This window comes from Osmerus eperlanus, chromosome 7, assembly GCF_963692335.1.
Source record: "Osmerus eperlanus chromosome 7, fOsmEpe2.1, whole genome shotgun sequence".
Classification (NCBI taxonomy): Eukaryota; Metazoa; Chordata; class Actinopteri; order Osmeriformes; family Osmeridae; genus Osmerus; species Osmerus eperlanus.
The window spans coordinates 17,990,896-18,015,865 of record NC_085024.1 but is presented as its reverse complement, the minus strand read 5'-3'; the positions used below and the strand labels follow the sequence as shown (position 1 = coordinate 18,015,865).

The following is a 24,970-nucleotide window of genomic DNA, read 5'->3' as shown; positions in this document are numbered from 1 at the left end:
ACAGGAAACCATTTTATTTTGTCGTAAGGTTCTCGGTTTCCTTGCAGCAAGGATGTGTGCTCCATTAACTCACCATGCACAGGCTGTTTATCAGTGTGAAAACAGTGTGGCAGGAAAAACAAACGTCCTGAAGACCCAAGTTATCATAGCTAGCCAACTGTTGACCAGGAAGCCCTTCTCTTGCTGCATAAACCCCCTACAAACTAGCCTCCAACAGTTATCTCAGCAGTGTTGAGGTTATTACACCATTGTGAGACAGAAATAGCCTACCCAACGTCAATAAAAGGTTTGTGATCACTGTCTGGTCAAATGTTAAACTTCTTTTCCTCCTCTTGACCCTCTAAAGACAGGAAAATCCCAAAGGAGCAAATTGAACATGTACTACAGAAAGAGGCAGGGTGGAAGTGCTTCAGACCTGCATTATAAGTAAATTTACAACAAGAAGACGACACTGCACGTTTTTATTTTCCTAATTTCTTTTATTAATCCCCATCCTTAGTTGTAGTGAGCAGTAGTGAAGTGAAGTGTATTCCCTTTTTCGAATACTGTTTGTATTTGAATGTGTCCCTTCTGTGGCCCTTTTAGTTATTTAATTGTCCACCAACCTTCTTAATTTTACTGTACACCCCACATATTCTTGATCATTATCTTTTCTTATCTGAATTCAAAAGGTTGTGTTCTCCTCATAAATTGTAATAGATAAAAGGTCATTTGCCTGTGAGGTAATAACAGAGTTTAAGATATCTGGTGGTCAAGCTTTTTCGACAGCCTACCACATTATTCTGTTTTATACACAGTGAGATATACGCTCTCTTGTGTGTGCGCGCGCGCCTCCCCAAAACACCCTCTCACTGTGACCAAAGGACCCTCCCCAGAAGGATGGTATGATGCGACACAAACTTGAGGACGAAAGGCAAAGTGCTGCTTAAGTTACGTTGTAATTGTTTTGTTCCGTTTAAGAATCGTCACATTTTTGGAGAAAGATTTGTTTTAAAAAAATATATATTTGCGTTAAGGGTCGGACAATATTGGGACGAACAGTCGACAACTGTGGATTCCGTTGAGTGAGGTGAGTGAGTCGCCAGATATATAACACCAGCAGACCTTTGGCAATTGTTATGTGACTGAATGTAAACTCTGGAGAACCTAGAGGAAATATTGTAGCAGATATAAAATTTCTGCTGCATTGTCGTGACCAATGTCTTGCAAGAAAATAATTAAGTATAGGCAGACATACAGTAGGCTATCCATATGACTTTTCCCTTAGTACAATGAACATGATGTGCTCCAGTGTGCTGCAAATAGTTATGTTTTTCGCACAATGTATTGTGTAGATGTCCTTAACTGTCAAATGCGTCCCTGTTAATCAATCAAGTGATGTTTTACACTGTCTTAACTGAACTATAGTTTAAATGGTTCATCTATGGTTTGGTTGTAGCCTACTTGTCATCAGAAACGATCTACTTTATGAACCATGTTGAACAGAAAAGTCATTACAATAGATATTAACTAGTCAAACACCCTTTGTCCAATGCCTTAATGTTCCACTATGTGTGCCTCTGTGGTTTCAATGATCCTTTGGCTACTTTCCATATTAGACACTATGGAGGAAGTCTATGGGAGTAGGTCCCTGGTTGTTTCCTTGCTTACATTAGGAGCTGGGATGGTTTTCCAAGAGTTTGATTGTCTTTGTTGTGGCTGTGCCCGACTGACTCATACCAGTGACACATTGTGACATGTTAGTCAACTTCCTTAACCCAACATGATAATCCAGCATCCATCAGTTGTATCTCTGTATCTCTAAGGACAAAACATAGCTTTATCATGTGTGACGCATGGTATCATGTAAACAGCATAGCCTACTGTTTATAGTTGGTAGGATACAAACATCTTTGTTATTTTATGTATACTCAGAGTGTATCTTTAGAACAAAGATAACTGCATAATGTATGATATTGTATAAAAAAATCCAGATTCCAGAAGTTGTTATGAAGGCTTCTACTATGTGAGCCTGGCACTGTTACACATTACTCAACACCTGAAGGGAGCCTGAAGGGAGAAGTCATGATTAATATCCAGTAAATCCCTCCTACCTGATTCCGCCAACTCCAAACCTCTTTCCTACACTATCCAGATGCTTTAGGAAAACACATTTGATGTTTCTGTAGTTTTTGGATCCCTCTATTTCAAGAACATACCTAAAATATTGGCAGAATTTTGTATTTTAGCTGATTCAGTCTGATAATCTGCATAAGTGGACATTGACATATTCCACCTTCAAAATATTGTCTGTCCTCCTACAGACTGTTACAGGTATCAGTGGTCTATAGTGATCTATTTTCTGTCTGGTGTCACAACAAGCTCCTCTTTTTTATCAAATATCTGGGGATTCTAAGTTCCTTCCATGTCTGGCCTTCTCACTATGTGTTTTTCCAGAAAGATATTGGGTTTGAGGTCTGAAAAGCCATTGGATATGTTTATGTTGGGATGACACTGGCCAGAGACACCAGAGTAGAGGTACAAATAGACTGAAGCAATGAGGTAAGTGTAGTTATATAAAACAATGTCGATTTAATGCCAGAACTTTTCTTTTGCAGATGCTAATAGTGACGCCACAGACAGAGCACAGTTCCTGCAGGTTTTCACTGGAAAAGCCGTTTTCCTGAGATTTATGCTCCAAGGCCACACATAATTTGTGTGTTTTGGAGTTGAGATCACAGTTCTTTATTGAATCAGGTATAACTGTTTAGACTAATTACATTTAGTCATTTAGCAGCACTATTACATTATGCAGAGTTATATACAGTATTTAATATAGTAAGTCTACATTATAGTGTATTGTAAGTGTACATGATACATTTTTGACAGTCTGTATTCTAGATATGTTTCTGTTTCTGAATTTTGAAAGCTCACTTTTGTGAGCTTACATTTTTCAAGTAAATTAGAAATCCATACCATTCAATTGACCAGTCTCCAATTTCCAGAGCATTTAATACCAATGAATCATTGACAAAAAAGCACAGCACGCTCTAAACTAGGTGACAGAGACTAAATATCCCTTCCACATGCTTATATAAGCCTTTCAAGCCCATGTGTTCTGCAGCCGTGTAGATAATTTGGAGCAGATATGACTGCAGCCATGCCACTCGTGGTTTTGGGTCGGTTTCTCCTCGGTTTCTTCTCTCCTGCTGTGGAGTACGGACAGTTGCTATAGGGGTTTGGCTCCAGTAAGCCTTCATATAAAGAACAGAGGTTGGGGGGTTTTGGAAAAAGAAACGAAGCAGAGGCTGGGAGGGGTGACAGAGCCACCACAGAGTACTTGTACTGTGGTGAGGGTCGTTTCTGGAGTTGCTTGTGTTGTTGGATGGTTTGGGTTGGTTGGTGTTTCAGAGGGAGGGTGGGGGAGTGCTGGAGACATACTTAATTAAGAAAACGGGGGCCTGCTCTGGTGTCTCCAGTTGTGTGCGCTGTCTGAAGAAAACTGAAACCTGAGATCTAATTCGAGGAAATGTAGTATAATTAGTGTGCCCTTGCTGCTGGCTATGTGAAATTATTGCCCAAATGTGTTTTAGCAACTTAAGTGAGGTCATGTACGCAAAGGAAAGCTTGAGAGGGAAATTCATTTGAACAACTGTTGGGCGAAGTGTCCTATATTCACAGGGCACAATATGAAATCTGCATGTGCAAATGAAGTGAAACAATATGTCATGCTTGGCACTCTTGACTCTCTCTGGTAAACATTGGATGCTTTTCTTGATTTCAAACCCAGAGTTACTCTTCCAGCTGTGAGGAGCTATGACTCCATGCCCCCTCATCATGTATTTTATGAGAGTCCTTCCTCTAGGTTCAAGTGTTTCCATCACTCAGGTCAAGTAGTAAAAAAGATCTTTAGTCACAGAGTGTGGGGACATACGGAATGATAGACCACCCTCTCATTATTCACTGCAATGTATAGTGTCGGAAAAATTATAGAAAGTGAAAATAATAGGTAGCAAATCCACAGGGTTTGCTACGGAAAATATTGATGCCAGAAGGGTAAAGATAGTGTTGCTCATGAGAGTTTCCTTTTGCATGGTAGTATTCCCACCTCAGTCGCGTGTGCTTGTCATAGGAAGAGTCATTTGGGATGCAGACCTAGGTTTACATGCAAGATGTTTCCTGTCAGCTTCCTATTGTTTTTCCTAGCTCTGTCCCCATGGCTTTTCGTTATGACGGATGAGGCAAAGGAGAGAGCGTGGACTTGTGGGACTGTCGAAGTTTGGGAGACTGGGCTGTTTTCCTCAGAGTCAAAGGCAGAAGTTGTTTTTTTCTTGCTGCACCATGGCGGACGAAGTATTTAGGTCAGCAGACAGCTCATCCCTCTGCTTTTTTGGAGTTTAGCTTGAGTTAAGAGTCAGGACCAAGGGTTACTAAGCCGAGTTCCAGAATCCAAAGATAATTGTCACTTCTCCAGATGTATATGATTTGAGAGATCTTAAAAAAGATATCTGTGTGAAAGATAGTACTACTGTATGCGCTAACGATGACAAAACAATTGGTAGATGAAGCGCTTTATAGTACCTTAACCATTTTAACATTCTATATTACTGTCGAGAATACAATAATAATACAATAACGTTTGTGGATAGATTGTAGATACATCACCTATTATGTACATTGTACATTTTAGACCACATTGTAAACAACAAATGACAGGTTTTAGTCCAAGCTTTACTAGTTCTAGTGTTTCTTTGCATTGACATTTTCCCTATCACTTGTGCTTCCTTTGAGTGAAAGAGACCATACCTACACAAAACGGGATGCCCCCAACCTCCTCTCCTTCCTCCCTCCCTGTGTCCCCTGTCCCCCTTGTTTGCCCAGGATGTCCTGTTAGGTGACATACGACCTGTCTCTTTCTGACTTCCTGTTGTGTGTGGTAGGCCTGCAGGTGTCATAGCAACCCAAAAAAATCCTTGGCCATTCGAATCATACGCAATTTATCATTTACCGTACTTCTTATTAACCCTTGTGTTATCTTCGGGTCATTCTGACCCATCAGTCATTGTGACCCACCGTCTTATTGCGACAACTTTACCGCATACAAAAACAAAGTGAAGCATTTTCTTTTAACCGTTGGGCTGTCTCAGACCCCCCACATTGCAAAGGTTAAAATAAAATTATTTTTATTTGTTTTTGTATTGGGTAAAATTGGGTAAACACAATGATGGTTCATTATGAACCTTTGGGTCATGTGACCCGAAGGCAGCACACGGGTTAAGCTGATATGGCATGAAAATTAATGCTGCCACTACAGTACCTATAGGTTTTAAACTAGGTCAGTTCAATGCCACTGCTGTGAAAAGCATAATCAAGCTGCCAAAGTATAGGAACGTTTTCAAGGGTTCACCTACGGGGTAGAACACGTGGCCTGAAGTTTTTTCTTTAAAAAGTTCTTTAACTTCCAGATGTGGAAGATGAGGTCCATCTGGAGAGAGAGAGAGAGAGAGAGAGAGAGAGAGAGAGAGAGAGAGAGAGAGACAGAGAGAGAGAGACAGAGACAGAGACAGAGAGAGAGAGAGAGAGAGAGAGAGAGAGAGAGAGAGAGAGAGAGAGAGAGAGAGAGAGAGAGAGAGAGAAAGAGAAAGAGAAAGAGAGAGAAAAGAGTAAGGGTGAGAGAATAACAGAGAGAGAGATTTGGGTTCTATGAAGAAAATCTGGGATAAAATGATCACATTAATGAGGAGCAGCTTTCCTCCTGGCACTCCAGAAAGGCATCATACTGTGGGACAGAGGCAAGCCAGTAAATCAATGGGGTTTAACTGTGAGGAATTTACTGGCCCCAACTGGACTTCCTGGAAATAAAGATAGCGAGCGAGCAGGTACCTACCTCTACTTCAGCTTCCACTTGTGTTTCTACCTCACCGAGTCCCTATTAGTCAGTGTGGTTGTCAGCAGCTGTACTTTACTTATGGCTAGACACTAGGTCACATGGACCACTGCGTCCGTGTGCATAACTCACTGTCTCCTAGTGATGTATTTTGCACGATCAAGCACAAACCCTAAAGGGTTTTTTTACTTTCACATTTAGGGTCCCATGAGGTAAGTGCCCAGGTGGGGGGACCATTATTACAACTCAAACAGGAACTGATGCCTGCAGAGTCATCCACAACAACAACAACAACAACAACTGTAAAATAAGACATCAACACCAAAATGGGTTCAAGATATTACCCATCTCACTGGTTTCAAATAAACTTGCCAGCCAGTCACATTAGAAGTGTTGTCTTAATCATAACCAGATGTGGTGTGGTTGTAGTCTGTAATCATAAATTTCTCCCAGTTTCATGGAACCGTGAAGTTCAAAATCCTATGAAAGCCGGTGCATATGTGCTCTGTCAATAGCATGGAATGAATCTTGTTCAATGGTTCAGTGTAAACGACACTGCTGACTCCATGGGAGTTTGATGCCCTACCACACACAGACAGGCAAAACTGGATCTGAGTGGTCATGTTGTTAAATGGAAAGATCCGCCGAAATGAGAAAAGATCCAACTGTTTAAGTTATGGATTACCATGGCTGTATTTGATATGGAAACCATGTAAATCCATCTACGTACTGTAAGTGATATGTGTTGACACATTAAGGCCTAGCCGAGTCTGCTGGTCTATGTTACAGTAATGTTGGTACTAGTGTTAGCCGAGCCCAATGGGGTCATCGTATTCCACGCCCGACCACTTGAGAGGGGATTGAGCTCCGACCAGGACCAATACTTTCAGCATGAGCCGGAGCCAAAGGAAAGATAATAGTGGCTAGGGATGGAGAAATTGGCTGTGTGCGTGTGTGTGTGTGTGTGTGTGTTTGTACACGTGTCGAGGAAAGCGCACGCCAGATCCCCCTCAAATGAGGTCTGCATGTGCACATCTGTGTTTATTGTGATGTGTTATTTTTGATGACATTGCAAGTTTCACCGTCCACATAATTTTAGCATTTCCTTTTGTTCGACTACTTTTTGCTTGCCTGTTTCCCTCAATAAGAAATAACACGGGAAACAAATGAAGTACTGTCACTGTAAATGGGACGACCAGTGATTGATAGCATGGTGATGGATAGTCTCTCAAATTTAGGGTGAGGGTTAGACTGTCAAAACAGTACTGATATTTGTGACCTCCGCTGCAGTTGCACCAGAAATGCACACGGCTCTTGCAGCCATTCAGACTAGACAGGATTCATCAAAAGTGGTTGATCTAAAAAAGAAGAATGAGGACACTTGTCAGAGTTTAGAAGGTTTCAAACATTCCATCCATGTTGACTTGTTTTTGACTGAATATGTTAGACTGCTTAGTCAGGCTGTTCAGTTCAATTCATTTCTCAATTTTACCGTTGAAGTGATTTTGAATTCTGATAAATTCTCTTTATAAAGCACTTCATTTGTGTGTTATTTTTAGGCAGAGCTTGCTTTCATGTCAAACAGCAGACTGGGTTCTAGTCCCAAGAGATTTGGCCATGGAGTTGTCACGCACAGTCCTTGTTCTTTACTGTCGCTGGTACAGAAAAGGCTACGTTAGGGTTTAAGTTACATGGAACACATTTAGCACCGGCATTTAATCTTTTAAGCATAGTATGCAATTTAATTAATTTGACTAGTTTTCAGCTTCAACTGTGCATACAACTTTCCTTATAATATGAACTCACATATAATAATGTAAGGAATTGTTGTAAATATGGCTACATTTAGCTAGAAAAACAAACTTCTCGCATCACGATGTGAGGGAAGAGAATACAGAGTAATAGAACACTCAGGTTACGGAGTTCAAGGACACAATGTGATGAGTCTTCATATTCATATTCAAACTATGAATCCTTGTGTTTCTCAAACACAAAACCACTTGATTATAGGATAATTACACGTCCGGTAAATACTGTATTGTGATTGGAGACGCCTAAGCAGGGGTTTGTAATAATGTTAACCATGTGGTTTTTTCAATCGTGTTCTTGCTGTGTACGTTTACAATGAAAGATTGTGTTCTGGTCATGGTTTGTGGAAAGTTTCTTTTACAAGAATCCCATGTGTCTGTGCACACATTATCATCCACATAACATTACAGTACATATAATTACTGCACTTGTATGGTCATGTTCCTTCAAAACCTCAGGCAAGGCCTCCATTTTGGGTTTCATTTGCGTAAGATTGTAAAAACAACTATACAGTGGATTAAAAGTGCCTTTTAACCTACGGAGTGGGTGTTCTGGTATACCTATGCAGAGATGTATCTGCATGGACGTCTGTCTGGTGGCCGCTGCTTGAGTGCTTCTGAGTTTCTCTGTTTGCTTGTAAGGACCGCTACACTTTCCCTGACCGATGAAGCCACAGTCATTCGGCATGTGGTTCTGGTCTGAGTGTGGGGGCAGTGGGTGCTGTGGGCCGGCACACGAGCGCACGAGTCCTCCTGCGTGGTGCAAGGCAGAGGCCTCGCACTGGCCACAAGCCCAATTCAACAAAGGGAGAATATGTTTCCAGAGCATCAGCGCTAGACACATTTGACCAGACTAGGACCTCAAATGTACCTTATCAATCATATTTATGTGGTTGAAGGTACCATGTGTGATATAGATTCAGCTGAAACCATTCAGCTCATATTCCCTGTTAATGTCCTCACATGTTGGTGTCCTCACATCGCCCAAAACAACAGCATTGTCATGGTAACCTTATCACTCCTTACCTCCATTATCCACAATAGTCTCTGTTTACTGTCACTGTAGTGACACTGGCCATGACATAAGCTCTCTACGCCCGTGCCACATGACTGACATCACAGCCAGAGTTTCCAATACAAACACCCCAGCTCCAGTTTATCAGGCTGTTGGCTCTGGAGGTCAACAGAGGAACACGTTTGACCATCCCAAAAGTGGGAAACCTTCTTGTTATGCTGCATCTCTCCTATTCACTTTGATGTTCAAAGCAAACGTTACCATGAATCTGTGACCTGTAATGTCTAGTTAGTGAGGGTCTTGGTTCCCACTGGAACCCAAACTTGGATGGCTGTAGAGTCGTGGGGAGTGGAAGGGGGGTGGGCAGGTTGGGGCATCCTGTTATTTTGGATTCTAGAGCCACAAAAGCTGACATTGGCTTGACATCGTGACTTGGATTTGACTGAGGCCCTACTGCAGGGCAGATTTGTTTTGTTTTTCGCAGCTAGCGTCTTGATTAATGGAGCATAACAGTAATGTTCTGTGTCTCAAACCTCAGGATAGATTGGAAGACGCCAGTGAGCACATGTCGTTTTATTTAACCAGACTTTTGCAGCAAAGTTATCGTGAAGTGCAGAGTTGCAAAATCCCAAGGATATTCAATGGAGAGTTGGTTTGATTACAACTTGCATGAATTTAACCGTAACTTTCGATCCTTTTGCTACTGTACCCTAATGAGGACAATCCAAAAGATCTGCGTCGAATCTACACTCAGCACAATTCAGCAAAATATCAGACAGATTATATGATACAAAAAACGTTGGACACGTGGTGTTAAAGTTCAAAGAACTCAAAGTTCACTCACATTAATCTTCCAGCAAAACACAGACCTCTAACACCTCCCCAGAAGACCCCGCCTCCACCTTCTCTCCTAGATCATCCTTTAGTCATGCAACTCCCAGGAGAACAGTCAACAGCACATGACCTGCCAAGAGTTTCCATTCCCAATATTCCAGAAAGGGGAATGAGCCTTGTTGTTCGGTACCACCCATACTGTTTGTCTGCCTTGCTGTAAACACTCTAATAGATCAACGTGAGAAATCATCTGAATCAACAGGAGACATTATATTTCATATTTTTGCAAAAGTCCGTTTTAATAGTTTTAGACTGAAGGGATTGGGTTTGGCATGTTGTGATTCTGCACCCATTCCACCAGAGAGCTGTTTGAGGCTGTCTGCTCCTTCCACCCTCTAACCCTTCCACCCACCCACCCACCCACCCACCATGTGGCATTACAGGGACTGGGGAGTGTGTGCCAGCCTAGCTGTGGTAGAGGAACCGTGGCCATTGTGTGCGCCAAGACGAAATGCCAGATGCAAAGGATTATGGGTTTTATATCCAGTTTACAGTAACTCTGTTTTAATGGGGGAGGGGAGACGGCAGGGGGGGGGGGGTTGGTTGGTGTGTCACATGGAGCTCTCCATCTAATTCTATCCAACTGGCTGTCGCTTACAGCTTTGGAGAGGTGTTAGAGATTTGTTATTCTTACAGTTGAACTGTAAATTGATGATACAAACCTAAGCCTGATCTATTGAGAACAATAACTGCTATCAACCTGAGTCAGTCGACGTTGCATATAGCTGAATCTTCATATCCGTCCCACAAGAGAAAAATGCACGTGGATTACAGATTTGCAGATGAATGGCTTGCTGTCACAGAACAAAAACTGTTCTGATGTAATCACCAAGCACTGATACAGAGCCATCGTACAACTTTGTTGAGCGATGCCGTACAACTCAGTAGGACTGGCATCATTTGCTTCTTTCTTTCAATTTTGGTTTCAGTAACATATGTGGCTTCTGGGGCTTTATAACTGTGTGAGCAAAGCATTCATACAGGAAATTCATTTGAGTTATTCTGTACGGGTATGCTGCCATTCTGCCATTCGTGGTACAATGGTAGCTTTGAGAAGTGCAGTAACAATTTTAAGACTTTCATTGTGTAGTTTTTGTCTGGCTTAGCTATTGGAGCCCCTCTAAGTAAAAAGTAGTTGTGCTTGGCATGGCACACAGTCTCTCTCACTTTCTGCCTGTCACCAGTCTACAGCCAATGTGTTTTTTTGTCTTTATTTTATTTTCCTATCCTCTGTGACGCTCCTTTCCAAATGGTGACTAATATTTTCTCCCTCAATTAACATCGTAATCCTGGAGAGAGGGAGGGAGAGAGAGGGAAAGAGGGAGAGAGAGAGGGGGGGGGTGTCATGTGTGTGTTTGTGGGGGGAGAAAGTAACATTTTGATCAGTCCCATGTGCTGCATCTGCATTTACTGACAATAAGAAAACTTGCTTGTTATCCAATATAGACAACAAAGACTACGCCCTTCTCTGAAATTGATGGTCTTTTTTCCAAGGGGAAAACATTATGGATGTTTACAATTTAAATTGTTGAATGTAAGTTATGATTATGTTAAATCATAACAGTTGTTATGTATAAATGAATGTACTATAGCTTTTATGATTATTTATTAATTTACCTTTTTCAAATGAAGGCTTCCTGTTTAGGGTACAGATTTGTAAGATGATTAGAAAGTGTCAATATAAAGATAGTCCTGTCAGAGGGAGATTTAATGTATGAAATGAAATCATAATTACTATTTTGTTGCCATTTCATGTTACATGTTTTTTCCAATCATACAACTAGGATTGGAATCAAATAGTAATGACACGTTTACAAGTGTCTTCAGAGATTAAGATGAAATCAGTGCATCTGTTTTTATTTGATTCTTGTTTCCATTGAAGTCCTCATGTGGTTCTGGCAAGAGTATTGTGAGGCCCTTTAAAGCAGCAGAACAGTCTTCATTTAACACAATACACACACACACACACACATGGGCCACAGTTTGGCTCCTGACAATGGACTCCAAGAAGAGCCCAATGAATTAGCAAATGTCTTCACATACTATAAATAGTCTCTCTGTACTTGTTTCAAAATATGGGACTCATTTTGCATGTGGAATGGATCAAGAACATGAAAACAAACCTGTTAGGTTTGAATAAAGAAGTGTGTGTGTGTGTGTGTGTGTGTGTGTGTGTGTGTGTGTGAGAGAGAGACAGAGAGAGAGAGAGAGAGAGAGAGAGAGAGAGAGAGAGAGAGAGAGAGAGAGAGAGGCAGAGAGAGAGAGACAGAGAGACATGAAAAATAGCCTGCACGTGTGTTGCTATTTCTCTATTGTTTTATTGGGCCACTTGAGAGTTCAATGAGATTGGCTGCTTTGCTCATTGAAATCAACCTAACAGCACAGCAGAGCAGAGTACAGAAGCTCTTGCTTAAGGACCTTACTCTGCCAGACTGGTTACTTGAATCATCTTGTATGTTGAGGTGTATGAAGTATTAAATATGTTGTAAAGTATTTCTGTCATTCTTGACACATGCGTATAGTATGTGAATTCTCCCACTGTTCAGTCCAAAATTGCATTAATACCCATAATACCAACCTGGAGAAAATACAAGTTAAAAGAAGTTTAGCAAAGGGTTAAAATAAGGATTGAGCATTAAGTGGAATAAGAATCTATTTTTGAGACACAGAAGCCAGAACAACAGGAATCAATAATCAGCCCACATCATGGGTGAAGCCAATAATTAAACCCAGCTCCAGACCACTACTTAACTGAATATTCAGACTCCTGAGTTTGATCCATACCCCCTACCAGACGTTTACCTACCGTTTTAATTGAAGGTAACCCAGACATGAAATGTGAAAGTCTGCTAAGCTTAACTTCAAAACAAGTCTGTTTCTTTGCACTCCTAAACTCATTAAACACAGACACACTATTTCTCAGCACTTAAGAATTCCCATGTGGGTTTAAGACTTCTAATGAAGCACAATTAAAATGAAAAAAAAAGGTAATGAAAAATATTTACCCCAATCCAATGAAGTGGATGGTAAAATTGATAGCTACTCTTAACAAAACCCATATGCCAGTTCTTTTAAAACTCTGTTTTTGTGGTTAAGGGTTTTGTGCTGCCAGAAAAAGGAATTAACTCCTGACGGAGACTAAAATGATCAGGAATGGTTATCTCAAGAGTAGCAGAAGAATGATTTATATTAATGCCACCATGCCAAAATATGACCTTAGTACTGTAATGTAGCTGCTGTTCTGGCTAAAGTGAAATAGCTGAATTCAGTTCATGCACTGTTACGGACAGTGTTCTGTTACTGAATGGTTTGGATGGTGTCTGGAGTGTTTTTTTCCAAGGGAGATCATGGTGACATTGGCAGGGAAAGTAAACCTTTAATTTTGAGGAGACAAGTGAGGAATCGCTCAAGTAGTTTGAAATGTCGTAAGTCTTCCGTTTTTGTCTTATTTTTGTCTTGTCTCATTATTTCGGCAATTCTAACTTTTCTCTCCATGAGTTTTAAAAACTAGTTGACACATTTCGCTGTTTATCTTATACCAAGTTAGGACCACCACTCGAATTGATTCAAAGTACACATAAATCGGACTGCATTCGCCAAATCTACATTTATTACATATGCTTCAATATGTAGGGTACTTCAAGGTACCACTTCAAGGTGTCAGTTGAAACAAGCAACGGCATCTTTCAAAGATGAAAGATGACCTCTGGTAACAACCCCTGTTGTTACCAGAGGTTGGTATTCAGACCCTTAAAGGATTTGTCCAATAACTGTCTGCGGACCAATCCTTCCTTACTTTATGTGGAGGACTGGAAAAGCTGTGGTACACTAACTCTCAGAGGGGAAGTGTTAGGAAAACACAAGGGAATTAGGCTTGAATCTTATGTCAACATGCAGTCCCCTTGCTCCAAATACTGTCATTTTCCCACGATGCAGAGAATGGCCCCTTCAGACGACCCATGCCACTGTGTTCTCGCAGCTTCTGACGTTTCATTAAAGAGTTCTTCAGAAAAAGGCCACTTTCTTTGGGAACGGCCTCCCTGCTGCTCCCTGAGAGCCTTCGCCGGTCCCCATCCCAAGGCGTTCCCCCGGGCCTGGGATCTGATTAGATCCAGATGCTGTGTGGAAGGACTCTGCGAAGGGGTGGGGGGGGGGGATGGAGTGTCCTGTTCGCTCAAGCTCTGATTGATAATAGCGTAGGATTGGAGGAGACTCACGTTTCGAAACCCCGACCCCTCACTGTATGTCTCTCATTTACACACACTCACGTGTGCTCTGTCGCTCCTTCCTTCTCTCTGTCGGTTTAGAATTCCTTTGTTTTTAGTCCCACATGCAGGGCGACGGGGTGCCTTACCTCTCCCCAGTGTTTAATGAAGTCTTTTATTCAGGGATAATACTTACCCCTACTTCATTGGTACTATGAATAGAGACTCTGAAGTCCTGTTTCGATCACTTGACTGCTACCAAATTCATGCTCTGATAAAGGCTGTCTCGGCCCAAACATTTGCATGTTTTTTTCATGGAAAATGTGCGAAATTGAGTCTGTGTTCTTTTTCTTGAGTTCTTCCTTGATGTTAAAACAACATGAAAATTATAGCCTCTGAGTAATTCCTCCTCTTTCCTCTTTAGGACAATGCAGTCCCTGCAGAGCTGTATCATCCTCATGGTCCTTTTTGACTCGTCGAGGTCTCTGAGCCCGAGGGATCCCAATGTCTGCAGCCTGTGGGAGAGGTCAGTCCTGATGAAGCTGAAAAAATTATCACCAAAGCACAAGTTTACTTACATACATTACCGACATGTACTGTATGTCAGTTCTCAGTGGGAAGCCCCTTGTCTTACCATGTTGACAATGCCTCTCTTCTTCTGCTCACGGTTTTCCAATTCAGTTTCACAACTTCTGTGAAGGAGTCGTTCTCACACCCTTATGACCAGGTAACCGAGGAGACCTGCTCTGACCCCCGAAGCTCCTACAGATGCTCCCGCCACAGGTAGAGTTATTTTGCACTCACTTCCTGGTTTGGCGTATTTCCAGTTCCTGTTTTCAGAAAGATTGAGGGAAACGTGAAATTGCATCGTTTGTTGTCAAGGATTACCTATAAAACAGCATACCGGCAGGCCGTGAAGATGGACTATCGTAAGAGGTATCAATGCTGTCCTGGTTACTACGAAAGCAGTGAAAAATGTGTCCGTAAGTAACACCAAAGCTAAATACATACCGGTATTGGTAGTTTATGAAACCACATTTGAAATCGGTTTTTCTTCTCCAAGGTAAACTAAATTCAGTGTGTGATTTTTCTAGCTCGTTGTACCAGAGAGTGTGTCCATGGACGTTGTGTTGCTCCAGACCGCTGCCACTGTGAGGGAGGTTGGCGAGGCAATGACTGCTCTAGTGGTGAGTTCGAAAATCGACATCTCGCAAGTCAACACGTGCACAAACACAAGTGACCATTCTCACACTACCCTTCCAAAAGAAACAGCCTTTGCAATGGAAATGGACCATTACCAAACACACAGCAATACGTGATTAATTACAACCACATCTCCCAGGATGATTGCCTTAACATTCACTTCATCCACTCCTTCTGGCCAACTGTTTCTAAATCTGAATCTTATCTCTGAAACCACTATAACAACACTGGAACTCAACATGCAGTTTCGTATTAGGCTTGCATGGCAGTACATGTTCAACCACATATCTTTAAAAACTGTAAAATGTTTGTTTAGCACTAAACACATCTTTACTTTTATTCAAATCCTTTAGAAGGAAATCTGTGTTGCCAAATTCGACCAACCTGTCTCTCTGAACTCAACCAATTACAGTGCTTGGACTTTCACATGAACAGGCTTCACTGAAATTGGTGGTGGTTTGTTCTTGAAGAGGGAATGATGGGAAGGGGAAATGGAAAATGTTACTGCGCTCTCTCTCTGCTTCTCTCCTCCCCCCCTCTCTTTTCTACCTCTTTCTCTTTCTGGGCTGAAGAGCCCTAGCCTTGGCCCCAACTGTACAGACCTATAATAGAGCCCACTGGCAGAATGAGAGTTGACACTTCCTGGATGCCTGAGTGTTGAGCTAGCTTGCTGGGGGAAATGAGAAATACGTTGATGTTTCCGTGTTGAATATGCTCAACAGAGTCAGAGTAAGAGAAGGGGGAGAAAGAGGTTGAAAGAGAATGATAAAATCGAGAAAGAAAGAGTCGGGATCATAGGTTGGTGACTATGATCATGTTCACTGTGAAAGCTAAAAGGGATGTCAGTGGACAGTGGTGGATACAAGATAAATGTCTTAGATTATCATTATATGTATAACATAAGCTTTAATTATGGAAAAGTAGCCAGAAGGAAAGATTAGATGGGGTTCAGTAACTTTTCTGGGGGATGTAGGGTTTGGATACAGGCTAGGCCTCTACAACCAGTTGGACAATACACTTGGGAAAAGGCAGGAATTTTCCCACCATATCTTAATACATTCCCACTTACTGCACAATGGGGATCTGACATTTTAAAGTGCACATCGACAAGACTTTCAGAGAAAATGCGAGATACAAAAACAACAAATAAATAAACAAACTTAAGTGTCTGTGAGAAAAGGTCTGTGACCAGTTATTAATTCGATATAGTGCTCTGCACGCAGATCACCCTTTTACGTAATCCAGCACTTTAATTCAAAGTCAACCATCCACACATGTACTTACCAACCCACTCACCCAGCCAGCCATCCACCCAGCCAGCCACCCAATCACTGATCCACCAAATCCCTCCCACCCTCCCACCCACCCACCCTCCCTCACTCACTCACTCACTCCCTCACTCACCCCCTCACTTGCTCACTCACTCACATGTACATGGCTGACGTCAGTTTTGGACACGTGAAATTGAGGACCCTGTGGGTCCCTCAGTAAATCTACATAGCGGTCCTGTAGAACGCCTGTGTAAACATTATTGCTGCTCCAGCTAAACTTCCCATAACTCACTCTGACACACAGTCAGGCTGAAAACCCTCAGCTCGCTCACATGCCCACACTGGAGAAACTAGTGACCACTTGATTCACTCAAACAAAATAGAAAAGTTACTGTAATAAACAAAGCGCCCCATGTTTTAGCCTCAAACCAAATTTGGCCACCACACCTGCACTTAATGTCTGTATAAGGCAAAGAAGGTTAGAAGATCAAGTGCAGAACATATTCTAAGACATTATAGTTTGGTGCTAAGTAAACCCGAGTGCATTCCTAAATCTGTCACAGCCTAAAACCGAAAAGGTTTACAAGGTAGTCATGCTTGAAATGATTGTGATGTAAGCTTATGAGGTCAAGTGTGTGTTTAATCGTCCTGTGTTGGATGTCTATTTTTCGCTTTGAGAAAGCCCAGGCCCAAGTCAGTTAGTTATTGATGAGAAATAAAGGAGGGATGAGTGCATGACTGGTCCTGGTTTTCATGTCTGTAACCATCTCCCTTATGTCCTCTGGGGTGATTGAAATCCAAACTCTGCGACTCACTGTTGCTTGACAACCCCCTGAAACGTCCCACAGGACAGCTGAAAGACACTGGATTTGAACGTCGTTCGTCTTCTTGGATCCATGCAAATTGCCCTGTCAATTGCGTATCACATGCCTGTAATTTGATACTCTGGAGCTAAAGGCAGACTTGGATATAGATGGGGATGTCTGTCGGTTTGAGGGCCATGGCTATACATGGAGAAGACATGTTTCCTTGGGGGAGTGATCACTAGTGTTGCCCTCTACACATATTCCTGTTTCGTTGTTGTTGGGTTGATATTGGAGTTCCAGTGGTGTGAATATTACTGTTTTTTAAATTTGGATATACATTTGTCATACTCTCATTAAGTACCATCACCATGTGCCATGTTAAAAGTAAACTGGTCTATGAATTAGTGTACGTTATTGTTTGTTTGTATCTTTGTTGTGGTATAATATGTATAGATATGAAATGACTCAGTGGCATCATCAGAGCATTGTGTGTGTGTGTGTACGTCTGCCATTCAGTTCATTGTTTCTCACACTGCGATGAAACGTTTTCTTTTTGCCTGTGTTTGATGCTCATCCTTGCGTTTGTCTTGTAGCCTGTGACAGTAATCAATGGGGTTCAGACTGCGGTCAGCTGTGCAAGTGTGAGAACGGCGGCCTGTGTGATCCAGCTACTGGTACCTGCCAGTGTCCCGCTGGATTCATAGGGCGCAGCTGCAAAGACCCCTGCCCCACAGGCACGTTCGGCAAGGGCTGTCTACAGAAGTGCCAGTGTGGAACTGGGGGGTCCTGCGATAAAATGACCGGAGAGTGCATCTGTCGAAGTGGATTCACCGGGACACTGTGAGTAGATGCCCCAGATATTGGGTTTTCTCATTTACTTTACGTGGATGGAGGTCTAAAGTGTGCTGTCATACTGTAACAGATAAATACTCGACATATCATATTCACTCTCAACATGGACTGTGGCCTTATTTCATTCTTCCAGTACACGTATATAGTGGAAAAATACCCCATTCAAACACACTAGCTATGTGCATGCGTCATTAGTTACACCCACTGTTTTAGATGCCCCAAAGGATGAGTAGAGAAAGAATGGACCTCACTACAAGGTAATAGTGGGAAACTCTTTATAGGAAGTAACTGCCAATTTAAAAATGCAGAGCAGCACTCCAAGTACTAATAAAATGTGTTCGGCAAATGTAACTCACGAATAAAGCATTTTTTTGTCTCTAGTTTTGTGTCTAGTACTTTGTGTATTTGACATGGAGTCCTGTTAATCCTTAGCTTCTGTTGTTGTGTTTTATTCTTCTAAGTTGTTTTCTCTCTGTTGCCTAGTTGTGAGGAGGCGTGCCCAAGGAGCCGATGCCAACTCCGATGCCCATGTCAGAACGGGGGCATCTGCCAGGGGAAGGGGGTCTGCGCTTGTCCCCATGGGTGGACGGTAAGATCCTCACTTCTGCTTCACCTCTGGTGTCAGACATCATCCGTATGTCATCCTCTGATTTCTTTCGTTCTCTCTTCCTCTTTAGGGTGCAGTGTGCACCGAGCGTTGTGCAGAGGCAAGGTTTGGGCCAAACTGCGTCCATGAGTGTGTGTGTCACAACGGGGGCCACTGTGATCCTGAGACTGGCCAATGCCAATGTGCTGATGGCTTTACCGGAACAAGGTAAATGTATTTTACATGTATTTGTGTGACTATTAGTAAAAAGTATTCGTTTTTTGACTTTTAAGACTGTAAAAGTAGACCCAAAGGATGGAAATGTCCGGTACATTTTCTCTGGGTGTTTGTTACACTACAGGTGCAGTGAGGAGTGTTCGGTGGGCAGCTATGGGCAGGACTGTAAGGGCGTGTGTGACTGCGCCAACGGAGCACGCTGCTACAACATAGACGGGGGCTGTCTGTGTGAGCCGGGGTTCAGAGGTCCGCACTGCAGGGAGAGGATGTGTCCTCACGGCACCTACGGCCTTTCCTGTGAACACAGCTGCCTCTGCAATGACAAGAACACGCTCAGGTATGGACCACTCCCACGTTCAAACAGATGGGGGATCAATGCCATACATTCAGGCACAAATGTCCTTTTTATACTTAGATTTCCTGTGATGATTCGGTGTGGTTTTCTTTCTCCATTCGCCAGCTGTCACCCTATGAAAGGCGAGTGCACGTGCCAGCCAGGCTGGGCAGGGCTCCACTGCAACGAAACGTGTGCTCGTGGTTTCTATGGCCACGGTTGCCTTGGGCCCTGCCTGTGTGTGAACGGAGGCGTGTGTGACACCGTGAGCGGGCGTTGCCAGTGTGTGGCTGGGTATACGGTAAGGGGTCATGCTGTAGCGTGGAGAGAGACAAGGGTCAAGCGTTGCATACTGGCTTACTGCCTACACTTGAGTCTCGCGTCTGTTTGCAGCTCAAACTGTTCTTACCTGCTTGTGTCCGTTTCCCCAGGGCGATCACTGCGAGAGTGCCTGTAAGAGTGAAACGTACGGGAAGAACTGCTCACTGGAGTGCTCCTGTGCCAATGCAGTGGACTGTTCGCCTATCGACGGGACATGCTTCTGTAAAGAGGGTGAGCAAAAAGACAGACAGACAGGGCGGGCTGTCAGGCAGGCAGGTGAAAAACAAAGCCCCAAAAAAAACTAAGACAAAAGTGATTGTTTCATGGCCCGGAATAGGCAAAAGATTCTGTATGAACACGTCGCACCCACCTGTCATATTCTGTCTCGACAAAACGGCTTCTGTCTCGTGTGTCACCAGGGTGGCGAGGGCGTGACTGCTCCATCCCCTGCTCAGAGGGCACCTGGGGCCCGGGCTGTAATGCCACCTGCCAGTGCGCCAACGGGGCGTCATGTAACCCTGCAGATGGATCCTGCACCTGCATGGCAGGCTGGCAGGGGGCCCTGTGCGACCAGTCATGTCCGGTTAGTGTCAGTGTAACGAAAGTACACTAACATCAGATTTCATAACGTACTGTATGTAATTCAGCCTTTAAGGGGGGCCGAAGCATAGTGTGGTTCAATCACTTTTATCCATCGCGATATACTCATATGTCGTCTCATCCTGGTTTCATAAAAGAAAAATGCTTTGTTTTGTCTGCCCATAACAAATAGGCGGACTGTATACAATATGGATTGGCAGTGGTTAAACCAACCTTTTTTGTTGAACCTCATTCTGTGTTGTTGAATGCAGCATGTTGGTTCCGTATCTTCATTGAGGAGTACATGCCAGCCACATTCACTGTGGCTCTTGCCAAACAAGTGTTTGCTTGACTGATTATGTTGGCCAAAGGGGTCCAGGGAATCCCTTGACGATGCTTTCTCCATTGGCATGTGTTCGGGTGCACAGATGGGCACGTTTGGGCCAGGCTGCCTGAAGAGGTGTGACTGTCGCCATGCCGACGGGTGCCAAGGTGCCAGCGGGCAGTGCCAGTGTCTGCCAGGGTGGATGGGTAAGTGTGGACTCTCTCCCTGTGACCGTGCCAGCTTGGATCTGGACCAAGAGAATCGTTTGATTCAATTTGAGCTACAGGTTTTTCTAATCCCTCATCCCAGCTGACTGTTTGCCTCTCAGTATACTGTACCTGTTCAGTACCTTTTGAAACATTTTGTCGACATGTTTTTTATCAGGTTCCCGCTGTACCCTTCCATGCCCGGAGGGTATGTGGGGCCGCAACTGTGAACAAACCTGTTCCTGTCAGAATAGCGCCACCTGTCTGCCTCATAGTGGCGCGTGCGTTTGCCGGCCAGGCTACTGGGGACCTCTCTGTCAACAGAGTGAGTTGGCAGGAATCTATTCATCAATTTGAACCATCGCAATGATGACACTGTATGTACATTCCCCTCTGACCCATGTTCCCCATATCTCTCTGTCAGTCTGCAGCGCGGGCAGGTATGGTGACCAGTGTGGTAACACGTGCCCGTCCTGCGTCCACTCCTCCTCATGCCACCATGTGACGGGCCAGTGTGTGTGTGCGCCCGGCTACACCGGTGCTCTCTGTGAACATGGTCAGTGTAGTTCATGTACGAGTTCTCCACCTGTATTTCGAAAATGATTCAGTAAAAATGTATTCCTGTACATATTTAAAGCCTTCATAAATAAAATAAAAACATTAAATACAATAACAAGGATGTTTTTGAATTGAAGCAATTTGGGAGTTAAGACAGTTTTGTGTATTTGTGTGATTCCCAGAATGTCCAGTGGGTCTCTATGGCAAGCAGTGTACAGGAACGTGTAGATGCGCCCATAACTCAACATGTCACCACCAAGACGGTTCCTGCCACTGTCCATCTGGTTGGACCAGCCCTGACTGCTCCTCACGTGAGTCTAGATCTACCAAAGGAAAATTACATTACAATCCCTTAAAAATAGAGGGTAGAGAAATAATATCATGATTATAATTTTTTTTTTTATTGGGGGAGCGATCAATGTATACTATAACTTTTATGGTGATTTATCGTGTTTAAGAAACGTGCATAATTTGGAGAAACTCACAATTCCATTTATCATATCTTTTTTTCTGGTTCTTTCTTGTATTTCTAGAGTGCCAACCCGGGAAGTTTGGTGCGAACTGTGCCCAGACGTGCTCTTGCCCTCCCAACTTCTTCTGTGACCCACAGACGGGAGAATGTGTCTGTGAGACAGGACCAGGTGTTGACTGCAAACAAGGTATACTGGTCAATGGAAATGTATGAGAAAATACCACCAAATTGTAAACACCTGATATTTTTTATTATAGTATAGTATTATATTATTATTATTTATTATAGTCAAGATTATAGTGCTGTTGACCAAACAGTGTTATACCAGTGTTAAAACCACCCCCATCTGGTCTGTCCAATATAACCACACAATGCAATAAAGCTGTTAAATTACGCGAACAAACGTAAAATTCTTCTTCTCATCCCCCCCTCAGAGCGCTTTGTCAGCGTGATGGTGCCCATGTCCCCGGGTGAAAGAGACTCATGGGGGGCCATTGCTGGGATCGTGGTGCTGGTCATCCTGGTGGTGCTGCTCCTGGTTCTTCTGCTGCTGTACCGCCGCAGGCAGAAGGAGAAGCAGACCAACACTCCCACCGTGTCCTTCTCCACCACACGCACCTCAAACTCTGAATATGCCGTGCCAGGTAAGAGAAGAATCCATAGTTTGATATTTAGGGATGCTACTGTTCTTGTCGGTTCGGAAATATCATGTGTTTTTTCTTCATTTCAGATGTTCCTCACAGTTACCACCACTATTACTCCAACCCCAGCTACCACACGCTGTCCCAGAGCAGACCTCCTCTACCACACTTCCCTAACAACCATGGCCGTGCCATCAAGGCGAGTGCGAACCCCCCAATGCCCTTCGTCTTAGATCTTCTTTGGTTATGAGTCATCCATGTCACGGACTTCCATTAACTTCCTCATATATATTTTGTGTAAAAAAGTGTTTCCATTTTTTGAGAGGAGCAACTTACAGGCCAAGTCTGATCGGTCGATATTTGTGTCCTTTAAACAGAACACCAACAACCAACTGTTCTGTAGCGTGAAGAACATGGAGAGGGAGAGGCGGGGCTTGTTTGGGGCAGAGAGCAATGCAACTCTGCCTGCAGACTGGAAGCACCATGAGACCCGTAAAGACCCAGGTCTGCCCGTCTAATTGCCCCTCTCAAACTCTGCATGCTCATTGCCAACCTTTGTTTATTGCCCTAGCTTCACCTGGTATTGATTCAGTATGTCTCCGGGACAGGCCTTTCGCTTTTATTAGTTTGTTATAAATTGTAAAAATCTGTGTTTGATATTTACAGGAGCTTTTGGAATTGATCGTAGTTACAGCTACAGCGCCAGCCTTGGGAAATACTACAACAAAGGTCTGCATGGTTTAAACCATTGTGCAATTCTTTCAGCATTTTATGCTTATATTTCCCCATCTCCCTAAACCATTTTTTTTGACTGTTTTGATTTTGGGTCACATTTATGGTACGTTGTTATAAACTATCCACTGCTCATAATCTTACTGAGTGGCCACATATTATAAGCTCATGTCAAGTCAGGTCAAACATGACCTAGCATACGAAAGCCAATGTTTAGTATTCACAAACGTTCCGCCGGTCACAGAGCTGAAGGACACTGTGGCGGCGAGCAGCAGCTCGCTGAACAGTGAGAACCCGTACGCCACCATCAAAGACCTGCCGGGGCCCTTCTGCTCGCATGAGAGCAGCTACATGGAGATGAAGTCAGCCATGCCTCGTGAGCGGTCCTACACTGAGATCAGCCCGCCGCCGTTCCACACGGCCACTCTGCGCAGAGGTGAGGAGGGCCTCCACGTTTCTGGAGTTTCTAGTACATACTCAAATGGCTGATGTCAGGTCAGCCTGCGATTTCTTTTCTTTCCCCTTGAGGAGAAATACAAAATAAACAATCAACTCAAATAGGAGGGAGTCAGGTGGCTGAGCGGTGAGGGAATCGGGCTAGTAATCCGAAGGTTGCCAGTTCGATTCCCGGTCATGCCAACTGATGTTGTGTCCTTGGGCAAGGCACTTCACCCAACTTGCCTTGGGGGAATGTCCCTGTACTTACTGTAAGTCGCTCTGGATAAGAGCGTCTGCTAAATGTAAATATAAATAGCTGAAAAAGTCCTTACGTTTCATTATTTCCACTTCAAATTCCACGCTCATTTAAATTCAATTCACGTGAACCTTGCTTCTAGAATGTCCTTACTGGAAGAGAGACTACGGTTTGTGGATTGGACAGGGATGAGTTTCCAAGATTTATGGCTGAATGGACTGTTTGCATGGAAGTGAGGTCATGTGGGGGAAGGACAGGAAGGAAACCAAGATGGCCGACAAAAGGAGGGCCAGAGAACGGTGTCTCTTTAGACCTATATCATAACGACTTCTTGGAAAAATCTGAATCAGTGTGATTGAAGATTAAAAGTATGTCCTATGATGGCTATTTGTTAATGTATCTGCAAATTCAGTACATTTTAATATTTATTTTATAATATGATGTAGTCATATCATAGGATACCCAAACAGAGCCCTAACTGTTGATGAAATGAAGAGCTCTTCATTTAGTATTTACCTAATTTAAGCAGAATCTGATGCATTGCAATTTTGGTAGTTATGTTTTAAGTCAAGTTCTGTGGTTAACTTTGTTTTTCAGAACGCAGTTCCCTTGGCAACGTCCCAGAGGTGGAGCCTCAGAATCATTACGACCTGCCGGTCAACAGCCACATCCCAGGACACTACGACCTGCCACCTGTACGCAGACCGCCATCACCCACACGCAGGAGACCGCCTCAATGACACAATATTTCTTCCGGCAGCACTTACTGGACATGCAGGAGAGGGAGGGGCGCCTCAGAAGCAGGACGTGTGGGGAGGTTTCTTGTACTAGCAAGAACATTGTGACATTGTAACACTGCCCTCCTGTGGATCAATGGTCAAACTTCAAGTTGATGACAGACTTGGGATCCAGACTTCAGAGCCAGGAAAAGTTTAAACGGATTGCCAAGATGCTGATGTGGCAGTTTGAAGAAACTCAAAACATTTGAGTTCTTATGTCAGTTTCTTTCTAATGTCATTGTCTCGTACTGCTCAAAGAATTCAAAAAACTTTAGATTTGGCACATTTCTAGGCATTGTCAGCAATTGTGTAACCTAGACCTTTTTTATATTCAAATCAGCTTCAGTCAATTCAAATGCCTTTTAGCTCCTACTTCATAGTCCGTATTATATGTAAACAATTTTAACAAATTCTCAATGCAGAAAAGATAAAAGCACATTTTGTACAGACGTACATAATCTTAATCATCGTAAGAATGTTCATTATTGAAGAAAAAAAAAAAGTGTGTATATAATGTAAATAAAATATGAACTGATTTGAATTAACATGTGTCATTTACAAAGTAACACACACAGAATAGGATATC

General features: G+C 43.1%; 1 protein-coding gene across 1 annotated transcript; it reads left to right on the top strand.

The window, feature by feature from the left end:
* The first annotated feature begins 841 nt into the window (after positions 1-841).
* pear1 (platelet endothelial aggregation receptor 1) lies at positions 842-24,842 on the top strand. Its single transcript, XM_062465444.1, has 23 exons — positions 842-1,069; positions 14,213-14,314; positions 14,470-14,571; positions 14,671-14,771; positions 14,883-14,975; positions 17,662-17,908; positions 18,404-18,509; positions 18,598-18,734; positions 18,868-19,080; positions 19,204-19,378; positions 19,509-19,629; positions 19,818-19,981; positions 20,406-20,508; positions 20,687-20,833; positions 20,933-21,064; positions 21,249-21,377; positions 21,600-21,725; positions 21,973-22,182; positions 22,269-22,378; positions 22,557-22,683; positions 22,846-22,908; positions 23,156-23,347; positions 24,203-24,842. Exons 2-23 carry the CDS (start codon positions 14,217-14,219, stop codon positions 24,343-24,345), a joined length of 3,039 nt encoding a protein of 1,012 aa, XP_062321428.1. The 5' UTR covers positions 842-1,069; positions 14,213-14,216; the 3' UTR covers positions 24,346-24,842.
* Positions 24,843-24,970: the final 128 nt, after the last annotated feature.